This window comes from Pimephales promelas, chromosome 4, assembly GCF_988280905.1.
Source record: "Pimephales promelas chromosome 4, fPimPro1.hap1.1, whole genome shotgun sequence".
In the NCBI taxonomy this organism is placed as follows: domain Eukaryota; kingdom Metazoa; phylum Chordata; class Actinopteri; order Cypriniformes; family Leuciscidae; genus Pimephales; species Pimephales promelas.
Window position 1 is genome coordinate 18,226,960 of NC_142772.1, and position 15,295 is coordinate 18,242,254.

Consider the following 15,295-nt stretch of genomic DNA (forward strand, 5'->3'; position numbering starts at 1 on the left):
TGACCTTTTCTCCAGCAAGCCCCACCTCACCAAAAGGTCCGATGAAACCATTAAGACCCTTTTGTACACAATAAAAAAGGACAAAACAATCAAAGATTATTAACTTTAATTCATTATTTGATTATTTAACATGTTTATTAAGCTTCCAGAGATGTATACAAAAATGTCTTTACCCTCTCACCAAGCATCCCAGGATTTCCAGTGGTTCCAGGCTCTCCCTAGAGCAAAGGGGCAAGATTTGTAATACAAAAACTCTCTTAGCTGTTCATTTTAATCATTAACAACATAATAACATCTAGTTAAAAAGAAGACTTATTTATGCATTATTGGTAACAATAAAGGGTGTAAATAAAAAAAAAGTAAAGGGTGTTTCTTCAACTATGATCCTATATATTGCTGCTTAACCAGTGGTCAATGCTAAAATGTTTGAGTTGACCAATCAAATCAAGATAGGGTGGGATTTATGTTAACACAAACTGCTGACAAGTAACATAAACAAAACACCCCAAACCTACCAGAAAGGTCAATTATGGGACCCATTTATTTAGAAAACCCCGAAGTACAGCCCTGTCTGTGATTATTCAGAATATAGAAAAGGCTAGCTATGAAATTTTTAGCCTTAAAGGCCCACTGAGATGCCTTAAAACAATCAGCATTATTCAATGTGTTGATGTAATTTCCACTGAAATAGGAAAACAGGGCAGGACATATTTAACAGCTCTCTTTTAAAAAATAACTAGTAGCTTTTCATTTATATCACAGCTTGCATAGAGCCATTGAGCTCGGTAAAGCAGCATTTGATAGCTATTGTGTCTCTGACTCAGAGCTGACTTTGTGTGCATTGCGCATTGCAGCGGTTTGCGTGACACTAACTTAATTTACCCCAAAGGAAAGCATATTTAAACTGTCTGAATTGTTCCATATCCCCTATATAGTGCACTACGTGCCATTCACCATGCAGAAAATAGTAAATGTGTGAACAAATAAAAAAGATTTCAGCCAGAGCTTCAGTGTATACTGTATCTATAGTGTAGGGGGTGGAACGCTTCAGATTCTAGAGAGCATTTGACAGAAAATCCATCAGACATTAAATTTATTACAAAATAGTATAACAAAAATACAGAATGCTGTTAAACATGATAAACCATTGTGATGATGAAATAACTATGTGGAAGGAATAAACAATGAGTGAATGTACTGTATTTACATGGTTTAACAAATTAAACCAAATAGTCAGAGTTTGAAGATTTTAGGCCATAGTTGAAGAAACACATTTGAAAGGAAAATTGGAATCTAAATTATAGTTGTCATTTGGCTGTCATGAATTGTTACCTTCATTCCATCATCCCCTGGATTTCCAGGGAAACCCTTCCTCCCAGGTCTGCCCTGAACAGAAAGCAGAAATGACCCTGGACTCCAAATCCTCTGAATCTACTCCCTGACAACTCATTATCTCCTGTTCCTGGGACCAATCTCCTCCTCTCACCAACAAATCAGCTCTCCCAGAGAGAGCAGTTTCATTAAATAACCCAGAAACAGAAGCATCAGTCACTCTGAGTCTCACAAAGAAGTGTTTACGTTGGAGACTGGATGGATTTTCTCTGGTCATCTATTAGCTAATGTCTGACCCATCTTGTCTTATTAGCTAAATTATCCATACTGCCCAGACTGTGGGTGCTTTGGCAAGGTCTGTGCATGAAAAACTGTGTTAAATGCAATGAACTGTTAATTTGGATAAATCTCTTGCTGCCAGGTACAGGCAGTTGTGTTTGTATGTCAGGGTTTGGCATGAGGACAGACTATTCTTCACTACAATTTATACAATCATTGCTGAGTCCGGAATCCTCGATGTAGCATTCAGAGCAATAAACTTTTGTGAAATTGTTTTGGGAGCGAGAAAATTGTTATATTTGGAGGGTTTGAAACTCACACATTATAAAAGTCTTTGCAGAGTGACATAAAACAACAGGAGTCTGTGAAGTCTATTTTTTATCACCAATGCTCAACTATAACATAACAAATTTATAAAGAAAAAGAGGCCACCGATGCAACAATCGCAATATGAACAGGCTGGAATAGATTGGTCACAAATACTGTAAGCACCATTAGCAATCATACCACATTTAAAATGTGAAGGTGTACAAACAACGGAGCTTATCGTTATAACAAAACATGAACCAATAGCTTTAAAGGAAAGCCTCTGGTCATAAGCCACGGAGTAAATTACAGTGTCAGCAGGTTATTAGGCTAATGTGGCGATAGCTAAGATGTCTAATTCAAGTTTAACTCAATATATCTAGTGGGTATCTCACCTCTGGTCCTGAAGCCCCTGCTGGCCCTACTGGGCCCTGGTCCCCCTGTGGTTTAAAACAGGATCATTATAATTTTAGAAATAATAAGCAACTAAAAATATATACATTATATTGATGAGGATGTTAAACTTTTTATCTTTGTTCCAATATGTATATGCACAAAAGCTATCTGAAAACATCTTAGATTCTAATGAGCTTCTAATTAGTAGAGATATGTTTAATATACACTATATGGACAAAAGTATTGGGACATACCTCTTTTTTCTTGAATTCAGGTGTTTCAATCAGACCCTTTGCTACAGCTGTATAAAATCAAGCACCTACCCAGACAGCAAACTGACATTGAATCAACGTGGAAACGACGTCTCTCATGACATTGAACCAACGACAGACGCGGCATTCTTCAAAGCTAAATGAAATCGAAAATTGGTTTGCTTTCATAACGTTGAAACAACGCGTTGATTTCAAGTTGATTTTCCGTTAGTTTTGAAAGAATGACGCATCTGACGTTGGTTCAACGTTAATTCGATGAGCAAAACAATGTCAGATCAACGTTGTTTCGATGTCATATTTCCACGTTGATTCAATGTCAGTTTGCTATCTGGGTAGACATGCAGTCTGAATTTACAAACATTTGTGGGGAAAAAAAATGGTCCTTCTGAAGAGCTCGGTGAATTCAAGCATTGTATTGTGATAGAATTCCACATTTGTAATAAGTCAGTTCATGAAACTTAATCCCTGCTAGATAGTCCATGGTCAACAGTAAGTGGTATTATTGGAAAGTGGAAGCATTTAGTAACAGCAGCAAGCAGCTCAGCCACAAAGCGGAGGACCATGTAAAGTTACACAGCAGGGTTACTTAGTGCTGGGTTGCAAGATGTGAAAAGTTGCCTAAAGTGGGGTAAAGCACGCCGCCAATGGACTCTGGAGAAGTGGAAATGTGTTCTGTGGAGTGATGAATCACTCTTCTTTGTTTGGCAGTCTGACAGGCGAGTCTAGGTTTGGCAGATGCCAGGAGAACGTTACCTGCCTGACTGCATTGTGCCAACTGTAAAGCTTGGTGGAGGAGGGATAATGGTATGGGGCTGTTTTGGGGATCAGTGAAGGGAAATCTTAATATTTATATACCAAATTCTGCTTCCAACTTTGTAGGAACCGTTCAGAGAAAGCCCTTTTCTATTCCAACATGAGTGTGCCCCAGTGTACAAAGCAAGGCCCATAAAGACATGGTTGGAAAGTTTGGTGTGGAAGAACTTGACCGGCCCGCAGAAAGCCTTGACCTCAACCCCTTCGAACACCTTTGGGATGAAGTGGAACCTAGATTGCGAGCCTGGCCTTTTGAGCCTGACCTCACTAAAGCTCTACTGGATGAATTTAAAAAAATTGAATTTGTAAAAATTCCCACAGAAACACTCCAAAATATTGTGGAAAGCCTTTCCGGAAGAATGGAAGCTTTTATATGGGCGACCAACTCCATTTTAATGCCTTGTATTTAGAATTTCATTACAGTCCTTGTTGGTGCAATGGTCCCAATACTTTCTTCCATTTAGTGTACATTCATTTGAGTGTTAAAACAGAAATGATTTATATAAAATTGTTGTTGTTTCTGAGACATTTCAACGTTATACTCTTGGCCATCCACAGTAAAAAATTAACAAGTTTAAAAGCAAAAGCCTGTAAAAATGCTGTGGTAAAAGCCTGTTAATTGGTTAACTGTGTGTTCCTTTACTCTATATGGTGAAAAACTGTAAAAGATCTAAGGATATATTTAATGCAATGTTACAGTAAAATACTGCTAGATGTACAGTTTTTGGAAGAGAAAAAGAACAAGTAATCTAATAGTTTACAGTGAAAACGTAAATTGACATTAACCAGAATTCCCTTTCGTTGTCACTCCGAGTTCCATCGGATGACGACAATTGGGGTTTTGCTTAGAAGCCTATCAATTTAGGGTATTTAAAAACGAAGCAATGGCAAAGAACTGCCATGGGTCTGCCATGGTGCAACTCCGCCCCACTTCGTGGGTATAAAAGGAGGACGCTGGTAAAATGCAGATATGTTTTTGCTTCGGAGCCAAGTTAATTCTTCACTCCTTAAGCCATCTCTGATTTTGTCAGCTTCTTACGAGCAAACTAGCCTGAAAAGCCCTGTCCCCTTGCGTCTTCATGAAGGTTATCGAAGCAGCCCTTGTTCCCCTATGGGAACACGGGGTCGCATCCTGATATCGAAAACTGGCTGATCCTAGCTCACTCTCGAGACCAGGTTTGAGAACACAGAGACCTAGTGCTCTGGCACCTAGCTCATCTGGGCCTTCAGGTCAATTGAGAAAAGAGCAAACTTTGCCCCGTGCAGAGGATCTCTCTTCTCAGTATCGACATAGACTCAGTCGCCATGTCTGCGCAGCTCACAAGTGAGCATGCAGTCACTGCTGACTTGCCTGAGACAGTTCGAGGGCAGAGTGCGTTTCAACCAAAACTTTTTCAGAGGCTCCTGGGGCATTTGGCATCTGCAGCCGTGGCAACACCGCTCGGATTGCTTCATATGAGACCTCTTTAGCTTTGATTTGTGATTTGCTCCAACCTGCCGTCAGACCTTCAACCCGTAGTAAAGCCTCAGTTTTCTATCGGCTGGAGTGACCCTGGAACGAGCTTACCGTCATGTTGTTGTAACGACAGATGCCTCTACCACGGGCTGGGGCGCTATGTGCACCCCACCGCCTATGGCACGTCAATTGCCTCGAGTTGCTGGTTGTATGTCTTGCTCTGCGCTAATTCCAGGCCATGCTCAATCATCAACATGTACTAGTCCAATCAGACAATACCACCACTGTAGCATACATCAACTGTCAAGGTGGTCTACACTCCCGCCATCTCCTCATTTGGACTCAGAAGCATCTGAGTTCGCTTCATGGCATTTATATGTGCAGCCGATGAGCTCTCACGGCTTCAGCCCGTCCCGGGAGATTGGCGACTCCATCCCCTGTCGGTTCATCTGTTTTGGGACCGGTTCAGGCCTGCACAAAGTTAGGGAAGACGAGTGTGGTGAGCAGGACGGCCGAGGGACGTGAGAGAAAGTCGCGAGGCCGGTGGTGCGATTGCTAATGAGCAGCACCTGCGAGGCACACCGGTCTCGCATCTCTCACGAAGGAGCGGAGCCATAAAGGGGGAGCGACGGAGTGGATGATCGAGAGAGGAACAGGCCTGCTTTTATTTGTATTTTATATTTTATTTGGTAGGCCAGCAGCCCCTCACGGACGACTGCTGGCTTACCAAATAAAATATAAAATACAAATAAAAGCAGGCCTGTTCCTCTCTCGATCATCCACTCCGTCGCTCCCCCTTTATGGCTCCGCTCCTTCGTGAGAGATGCGAGACCGGTGTGCCTCGCAGGTGCTGCTCATTAGCAATCGCACCACCGGCCTCGTGACTTTCTCTCACGTCCCTCGGCCGTCCTGCTCACCACAACGAGGAACAGGTCATTTTGGTCGCGCCGCACTGGCCCACCCGGACTTGATTCTCCGAACTCCTACTCCTCGCGACAGCACCTCTCTGGCCAATTCCTCTGAGGAAGGACCTCCATTCTCAGGGACGGGGCACCCTATGGCAGCCTTGTCCCGATCTTTGGAACCTAGAGGGGATGAGGCAGGCTTGAGTACCCTACCACCAGTGGTGGTGGCTACCATCACTTCCACTAGAGCGTCGTCCACAAGACACGTCTATGCGTTGAAATGGAACCTCTTTGTCAACTGGTGGAGACCCCCAGAGATGTTTGATCAGTATCATGCTTTCCTTCCTTTAAGATGGGTTTGTGAGAAGGCTGTCTCCCTCTAGGTTCAAAGTCCATGTTGTCGCCATTGCCACACACCTTGACTCAGTTGAAGGTAAGTCTGTGGGGAAGCATGACCTGATCATCAGGTTCCTGATAGGAGTGAGGAGACTGAATCCTCCTCGCCCTCCTCTCGTTCCCTCTTGGGACCTCTCAGTGGTTTTAACTGCCCTGCAAAGTGCTCCCTTTGAGCCTTTGCAATCAGTGGAGCTTAAGTTCCTGTCACTGAAGATAGCGCTCCTGGTTGCATTGGCCTCCATCAAAAGGGTAGGGGACCTGCACGCATTCTCCATTGACGAAGCGTGCCTGGAATTTGGGCCGGCCTACTCTCACGTGATCCTGAGACCCCGGCTTGGATATGTGCCCAAGGTTCCTACCAATCCCTTCTGGGACCAGATGGTGAACCTGCAAGTGCTGCCTCTGGAAGAAGAAGACCCAGCCTTGACATTGCTTTGTTCAGTACGTGCTCTTCGCGCCTATGTAGACAGAACGCAGTGTTTCAGGACCTTAGACCAGCTCTTTGTCTGTTATGGTGGGAAAATGAAGCAAAAGGCTCTCTCCAAGCAAAGCCTGTCTCACTAGATTGTGGACGCCATTGCTTTGGCATACCAGCAGCAAGGTCGACCGTGCCCCCTTGGTGTGACTGCCCACTCCACCCACAGTGTGGCATCATCTTGGGCTCTAGCACATGGCACCTCGCTAACAGATATCTGCAGAGCCCCCATTCGTCGTCATCCGACAGAACTCAGAGTGACAACGAAAGGGAATGTCTCGGTTACGGATATAACCTTCGTTCCTTGAGTAGGGAACAGAGATGTTCCGTCTTCCTGCCACTTTCCGCTGTACCGCGGGGATCACATGAGCTCAGTCTTCAGCAAAGAAACATCTGCATTCTGCAGGAATCCTCCTTTTATACCCACGAGGTGGGGAGGAGTTGCACCATGCAAATTCCACAGACCCATGGCATTTCTTTGCAATTGGCTCGTTTTGTACTTCTCAAAGCTGATAGGCTTCAAAGCAAAACCCCATTCGGCGTCATCCGAGGGAATGTCTCTGTTCCCTAAACGAGGGTTACATTTGTAACCGAGAAGAGTTCTCTTTGTGACAGCTCAAGGATTCATGCCGAATGTCAAATGAACAAACTCACTGCATCTGATTGTTTTTTTGTTTTTGTTTTTTACCGTAAAAAAAGACAGTTAAATGTAATTTTCCACATTAAGTAATGCATCATTTCTCTAAATTGGTCTTGTTCACTTGCTTTAATTTTGTGCAAGTTGTGGTTCAATGTTCTGGTAAAGTTTGCAACAGCCACAGCTTGCACGTACATTCAGATGCTATTTTAAGCTTGCATGCTTGGCCATAATACTACAGAGTGTGAACAACGCGCATCACTGTAGATGATTCTCTCACCACCAGCGCCCAAACCACACCTATGAATAATGAAGCTACATCAGACCAAGCCCTTTTAAACTCGGTAAAATAGAAACAGCGCCCAAGACCCGCCCACAAAGTAACTTGCGCTTCGAGCTTGATACTTGCATTTCAGATCGTTAAAATAGGGCCCATAGACTTTAGGACGAGTGAACCGGAAGTGCTAAAATGCTAACTCACTTCTGCGTTTTGGCCTAAAAAGTGACGTCATAACTTCGGCACTCTATTGGTAAAACTCCAAGTCCTGATGAGTTTACAACAACTAAGCTACACAAAAATCCTGTGGTTTGCAGAAAAGAATGTGTCTTGTTCTGATTTGTCGCCAAACATAAATGCCTTCACCCAAAAGCAAATATTTATTAATTCTACTTAATTATACAACTGGTCCTATTAAACATTCTTATTTTGACTATAAATTGCTTTCTTTATGCTAAAAGACTTACAAATGTATTGAGCTTTTTTCATGAAATTACTTTTTATGTTTTTAAATGACATACAGTAATACTTTTAGGTTAATTATCACATAAACATTTTTATATTGAACACTGTTTATAACTGTATATAACAGCTGTAGAATACAATTTACTATACTATAACTATAACTTCAGGATTTATATGCAGTTTTCCTTGTAAGGCCCTTCACTGGTTTAGGAATAAGCAGGTCCTACCTCAAGTCCATTAACTCCTCTAGGGCCTGGAATCCCTCTCCCTCCTGCATTCCCCTGGAAAGTATCTAAAAATTAGCATATCTGCCACCATTTTACAATATGGGACAGAATTATGAATTTTTGGAACCTTTAATGAAGAAGAGAGATGCACACCTTTGGACCCTCAATGCCATTCTGTCCTGGTGCCCCAATATCCCCTGGAAAACCCTGAGAAAAAGTAGCAACATTAGACAATAAGAGGAAGTCTTCTCCATACCTTATCTAAGAAGACTCGCTCTGTCACAGGTACTCTATTCTCCCTCCCTCTCTCACAACTATAACTTCTCACTCTAAAAGGACTGAGTGGGCAAATTAAATGGCATTTCTTTGTAGTGACTTCAAATGAACACAAAATGAAGGAACTACTAATGCCAAGTTCTCAACAAGCACAGTTTTATGTAGTAAACATGAAAGCGCACTTGTTGAACAGCTGAAAGACATGTCTCCAAAAAGAAAGACTGAAAGACATGTCTTCTCAATCATATACTTCATTTTCTTGTTTGTGAGTTAGTGCATTAACTTAATTAGAATTACACTTGGGGAGGGACATGATCCAATAATAGACACAGCTGGATACTGCAGTGTGCAGCTGTAGAGAAGGCGATGACCATAGAATACACTTGTCCTAAAGTGACGGCACAATTACCTCAGGGCCAGATGGGCCTGGCAAACCATCTGGGCCTCGATCTCCAGGCTTACCCTAAAAGACAAATGAGCTTGGTATAATCAACACTAAAGGTTTTAAATAAATAAACATGGTAAAATAAAATTAAATGTAAGCCAGCGAATTAACCTGTGGTCCCAGCTTTCCTCGAATTCCTGGTAAACCTGGTGAGCCTTGATTACCCTGGAAAATCAGCACATGGTTATTCAAATAAAAAGAAAAAAAAAATATTTGGAGTGTTTGAATGCAAAAAAATAAAAATAAATACAAAAGCATGCACATACATATACACATAGACTCTGTGTGAATAAATCAAAAGAAAAGGCGTTAGCTGAAATACCTTGTCACCTTGAAATCCGGGTTCCCCTGGTTCTCCGGGCAACCCGACATCACCCTGTCAACAGAGATAATGAAATGTCATTCTATGGCCTCTAAAGTCATCATGAAATAAAAATTTACAATTCTCGTTTTTTTTTATAGAATAAAAATTGTGCCCTCATAATCTTTAATCAAAACAACTTAAAGCGGCAGACGACATAACGGCAGCATGTTCTTATAATAAACATAACGCTAATATAGTGATCGCTAATAGTTCTCTTTTTCGGTGTGAATGGGCCACAACACAACTTCCATTTCATGTCCATTTTATGTCTGGATGTACCAGTAGTTCCGTCACAGCATTAGTCAAGTTCAACTATATCTTTGGTCATGTTACAATGTGCCAGGAAGTTCACTGTAGACATGGAGATCAGAGTAGCTGTCCGAAACAAAGCCTTATGCATATCTTGCCTAGCAGCAAAATATGATATTTAAGTACAAAGCTGTCAAAGCTGTTTACAAATCACACACAGAGAACTCTACAGAGCATGTGCAGAGTAGGTATAATAGAAATTGTTAATTAATATTACTCAGTACTTAAATGTATACTTTCACTGTAACAAGGAACCTTGTTTACTTTATTTTAAAAGTTTTATAAGCTTATTATTTTATTATATTCCTGTGATAGCAAAGCTGAATTTTCAGCATTGATACTCCAATCTTCAGTGTCACATGATCCGGGTAACACTTTATTTGAAGGGGTGTGCATAAGTCTGACATGACACTGTCATAAACATGACATAACACCTGTCATGAACATGAAGGAGTCTTTATGAATGTTTATGACTGTTGTCATTAAGTGTCATTCGGTTATTTATGACACTTTTAATGCAAAGTTGACATTGTTTAAATGTCTTTGTTATGACAACTTGACATTAACAAAGAAAAAAAAATGTCTTTGTTATGACAACTTGACATTAACCAAGAAATCATAACCTGTCAACCTGTCACAAATATGTCATAACAGGTCTAATTATCCAACTTAAAGAAGTTATTTAGCTTTGTGTTAACATTACATTACCCTGTCATATGTTATGGTTGGTTTTAACTTTGGTTGTCATGACAGCATTATAACTGTGACATGAATATTTTACTTGTCCTCAAGTAAAGTGGGACACGTTGTACTAGTTATAAAGATGTCATTAAGGGTTATTACACTGTCAAATGCTTTAACAACAGTGTCATTAATATTTCCCCTTACCTCAAGTAAAGTGGAACACGTTGGAGTAGTTATGATTTCTTGGTTAATGTCAAGTTGTCATAATCAAGACATTTTTGTCTTGGTTAATGTCAGGTTGTCATAACAAAGACATTTTAGTCAATGTCAACTTTGCATTAAAAGTGTTATAATTTACCGAATGACACTTAATGACGACAGTCATAAACATTCATAAAGACTCCTTCATGTTCATGACAGGTGTTATGTCATGTTTATGGCAGTGTCATGTCAGTCTTATGCACACCCTTTCAAATAAAGTGTTACCCATGATCCTTTAGAAATCGTTCTAATATGTTGATTTGGTGCTTAAGCAACAATTATTACTGTCATTATTAACCATGTTAAAACAGGTTTTCTGCTTCATTTTGTTATAGTATTTTTTTGTGTGTGTCCAAAATTCAAAAGCACTTTGAAATAGATTTTTTTTGAAACATTATAAATGTCCTTACAGTCCTTTTTTAATTGAATGCATCCTTGCTAAATAAAAGTATTACTTTGTCTTTAAAAACATCTTACTGAACCCAAACCTTTTAAAAACTTTTTGTATCTGTGACTGATGACTTGTGGTATGTTACAGCTGACCTCAGTTTCCCTCAAAAGTGGCTCTGAGCAATCAAATACAGAAGAAGCAAAAGCTAATAAAAGGGCATTCAGATCACCTTATCACCTTTCAGTCCAGGCTCCCCTGGGTTTCCTGGCACACCCTGCAAGACACACAAGAGACAAATGTTATTAAGAAGAACTTGTACAATAGGCCATTGTTTTATTAATTGATGCCCAGGGAAGGCAAATGGAATTTATACTTTAATCCATATTAATATGCTAGTTGAAAAAGAAAGTCACACTATTATGTAATTCTGTCCGTGCTGAAAAATCCAGCATTAAAGGGTTAGTTTACCCAAAAATGAAAATTAAGTCATTAATAACTCACCCCCATGCTGTACCAACCCCGTAAGACCTTCGTTCATCTTCGGAACACAAATGAAGATATTTTTGATTAAATTTGAGAGCTGTATAACTACCACATAGGCTGCCTAAGGGACTGGCTCTTGACGGCCCAGAAAGTCAATGAAGAAAATGTTTAAATATCCCATGTGACTACAGCGGCTCAACTATAATCAAGCGACGAGAATACTTTTTGTGCGAAAAAACAAATAAAAATAACGACTTTATTCGAATATTCCTTTTCTTCCTTGTTGGCCTGAAACGAGACTTCCTTAGATTTCCACGACGCATGCACGAGAATTGAACTGAAGTAGTTGAAGGAGATCGCAATTCTCGTGCATGCGTCGTGGAAATCTAAGGAAGTCTCGTTTCAGGTCAACAAGGAAGAAAAGGAATAGTCGAATAAAGTCATAGGTAAATTTTTCGCACAAAAAGTATTCTCGTCGCTTGATAAACTTATAGTTGAGCCACGGTAGTCACATGGGATTTTAAACATTTTCTTCATTGACTTTCTGGGCCGTCAAGAGCCAGTCTTTTAGGCAGCCAATGTGGTAGTGATACAGCTCTCAAATTTATATCTTATTTATATCTAAAAACATATCTTCATTTGTGTTCCGAAGATGAACGAAGGTCTTACGGGGTTGGTACAGCATGGGGGTGAGTAATTAATTACTTAATTTTCATTTTTGGGTGAACTAACCCTTTAATTCCAATGTTGGTCCAGGTTGGTTTATACAGTACTATTCGAGCTGGGATAGCATATTCACGCTGTTCTCAAGCAAAACTGAGATGGTGTAGTTAATCCACCACCAGCGGCTTGCATGCAAAACATAGTTGTGCTGGTGAACAGCAATGTTGTTGTTTTTTGTAGATGTATGACCTACTATGTATTCCTAATAATGATATCTGTTAACTTTCTTGATAGTTAAAATCTTGAAAGTTAAAGAGTTAATATGTGTCATTTGTATGTTAAAATAATCATGTTAAAATTGTTTTTGTCATTCCAATGTAGTGTGTGAGCCTTTCTCACAGCCTGGCCAAGCTGATTTTTTATTATTATTATGGTTTATGGTTTTCTGGGTACTTATCAGGCTGGGAGACCAGCCAAACCATCTTAAATCAGCTGAGCAAGATGAGCAAATCCATTTAGGCTTGTTTGAAACACACTTCTCAGCATGGACATTCATGCTAATTTCAATGCAATCACCTTTGGTCCTATTAGTCCAGGAAGACCCACAATTCCAACAGGACCCATATCACCCTGCCAAAAAAACATAAAAAGCATAAACAAGCATAACAATTACACTGCATGCATTATTATTACATGCCAACAGAAATCACTGTCCTCAAGGGAAGAATCATATAAGGTTAGATGTTAATAACTTAATGTTGGTTCACTTACAATAAAACCAGGGATGCCAACAGGACCTGAGGCACCCATCTCTCCCTGTGAGAAACAGAGAACAGATACTGAGCGTTACTGGCAGGACGCTGGGGGGTAGGGTGGGGGGGGGGGACCTCTGTTGCCTGATAGTAAGATAATCTGTGGCTTGCATCTACCCCTCAGTGAGCCAATGAAAGAGACACACTGTGGAGGACAGAGAGGGGCTTGTCGTGTGGCGTGACTGGCCGGCTGCTACCTGCCATACCAACTTCCTCCCTCAGCAACAGGCCAAAAAATCCCCTGTGTATTTTCGCTCTCCTTGTTCTTTGAAACACAGCAGAGAGATGTTATGGGTCTGCTGCTCTTGCCGAGTGACTGCTGATGAAAGAATAGGATTGAAGTGAAGGCGTGCGTGTCTTGTCCATTTTGTGATACAGTTAGGGTTACAGTACAGCAGCGTTGACAGAGTCAGGCGCTCAGGTTAGCGCTAAGCTAAGCAACTGTTGGCTCAGTATACAGACAGCTAAAGGGGGTTAGAGAGGACAAAGTTAGTTCACATGAGTGTGCATTTCAAATGAGTAGTTTTTAGAGTGCTTCCACGTTGTTGCTAGGGAGGTGTAAATAATTTCTAGGATGTTGCTAGGTGGCTTGTAATTAGCTCAAGTAAACTGAAGTGAAAGTAAGTGAAATGGATTATCGAAAGGTAAAATGTAGGATGGTGACTAATTAATTCTATTACTCAGCTGTTGATTAGATTGTTTTTTTTTTTTTTTTTTGCAGACAAAGGGTGCGTCTCAATCAACTATCAAGCTTCCTAGGTCATGAACCAGTATACTGTGCACACATATTCGGGAACTGGTAAGAACAGTATGGACCGTGGCTCACTACACTGATGACTCTATGTCTGACAACGTCCTAATTGTACAACATCACTACTCGTATATGAACAACAGCAGAACTAATATCCTTATATTACTTTTAATGCTAATTAAGGTAGATTATTATAAATACTTTGCATGTTACATATACCTGCCACATTTCAGCCGTAAATAAATAATAAATGATAGCTAGATTATGTCCATTACCTGTCTAGCAATGTATTTTTATGCTGAAATATAATTAAATAATGGTTTGAATAAAAAAATATAAAAAAAACCCATCTATTGCGTCATTATGCATGTCATCAGAGAGAAGTCTGACGTTTCAGTGAAAGTTATGACATTTTAACTACATTATGGAAAAAAAAAACATATGCATGGACAAATTGTTCACAATAAGACCTATAACATTAATTTATAATATTATTAATTATATGTCAGGATGAATTTAGATTAAGGCCCCGTTTACACGAGAACGATTCCGGGTGAAAACGTAAAAATATTTTATCGGATGTGCCTTTCGTTTACACGGCGACGGCATTTTTAGGCTTAAAAACGCAAAAAAGTGAAACCACCCTCCAGAGTGTAAAATCTTAAAAACGCTCCACCGCCGCGTTCCCGTGTAAACGGTAAAAACGCAAAAGTCCGCTTAACAGTGAAGGTTGTACGCAGGCGCGTGGACTTGGTGTTGTAGTATGCTCACAGCCGCCTGAATGCATACTACATTGAATTTCACACACTTTTGCGTCACCATTTGCACGCGGATTTCCCACACAAACACAAACACAAACACAGAATAAAAAGTGATGACGCAAGGCCACTTTTGCGTTTTCTCTTCAGAATCGTTTCCGTGTAAACATAGCCTAAGAACACTTACGATTATTACTCTTAATAAGAACTTTGAGGGATAGTTCATCCAAAAATTAATACATTCAGAGGAGTGAACCCAGTACATAAAATCAAAAAAGCCATGCAGCTTTGCTGATCATATTTCAAATGCTCTGAGAAAAGCAACCAGATATTTAAGCAATTTTAAAAGGTAAAATGAAAGGTGAAATGCATCAATTATGTTGGTGGGCAGAAGCAGCATGTGAACATTTTCACCACCTAATGGATTGGAGGCTACTATTTTACTGATAAAATGGAGTTTGGAACAACAGAATTTTTTTTTTTTGGTGAACTATAGCTTTGGGGGAGTTGCAATATGGGTCCCATCCCCATTTTTGGATCATTTGCCAGGTAAATGTTTGATTGAGCATACACTGTATCCTCAACAAGTCACAAGACTGAAATGGTGTGTGAAGAATTATGTGCTGAAGTCTAATACTCGAGGTTAGAGGTAAGTAATTGTGATGATTGGTCTAGGAAATAACATTAACAATCTGGTGAAATGTGGTTTTGCGGTCTTTCCAGCAGAATCATTTTCGACAATACACATCTATACATTTCTAAAATATTACATTTACTTAGGGCAGTCTTACAACAATTCATAATATGTAAATACGTGAGAGAAAAACATACTTTTTATAATATTATGGTACATGGAAACATG

The 15,295-nt window shown here is 40.2% G+C and overlaps 1 protein-coding gene across 3 annotated transcripts in view; it reads right to left on the reverse strand.

The window, feature by feature from the left end:
• col27a1b (collagen, type XXVII, alpha 1b) overlaps window positions 1–15,295 on the reverse strand; it is a 140,308-nt gene that overhangs the window by 61,376 nt on the left and 63,637 nt on the right. For all 3 annotated transcript variants that reach the window (XM_039662061.2, XM_039662060.2, XM_039662063.2), the window contains exons 14-25: window positions 12,884–12,928; window positions 12,689–12,742; window positions 11,196–11,240; window positions 9,280–9,333; window positions 9,069–9,122; window positions 8,922–8,975; window positions 8,390–8,443; window positions 8,237–8,290; window positions 2,313–2,357; window positions 1,333–1,386; window positions 174–218; window positions 5–58 (exon numbers count right to left, since the gene is read on the reverse strand). In XM_039662061.2, the coding sequence (XP_039517995.2) occupies window positions 5–58; window positions 174–218; window positions 1,333–1,386; window positions 2,313–2,357; window positions 8,237–8,290; window positions 8,390–8,443; window positions 8,922–8,975; window positions 9,069–9,122; window positions 9,280–9,333; window positions 11,196–11,240; window positions 12,689–12,742; window positions 12,884–12,928 (612 nt within the window). The remainder of the gene's footprint in view (window positions 1–4; window positions 59–173; window positions 219–1,332; window positions 1,387–2,312; window positions 2,358–8,236; window positions 8,291–8,389; window positions 8,444–8,921; window positions 8,976–9,068; window positions 9,123–9,279; window positions 9,334–11,195; window positions 11,241–12,688; window positions 12,743–12,883; window positions 12,929–15,295) is intronic.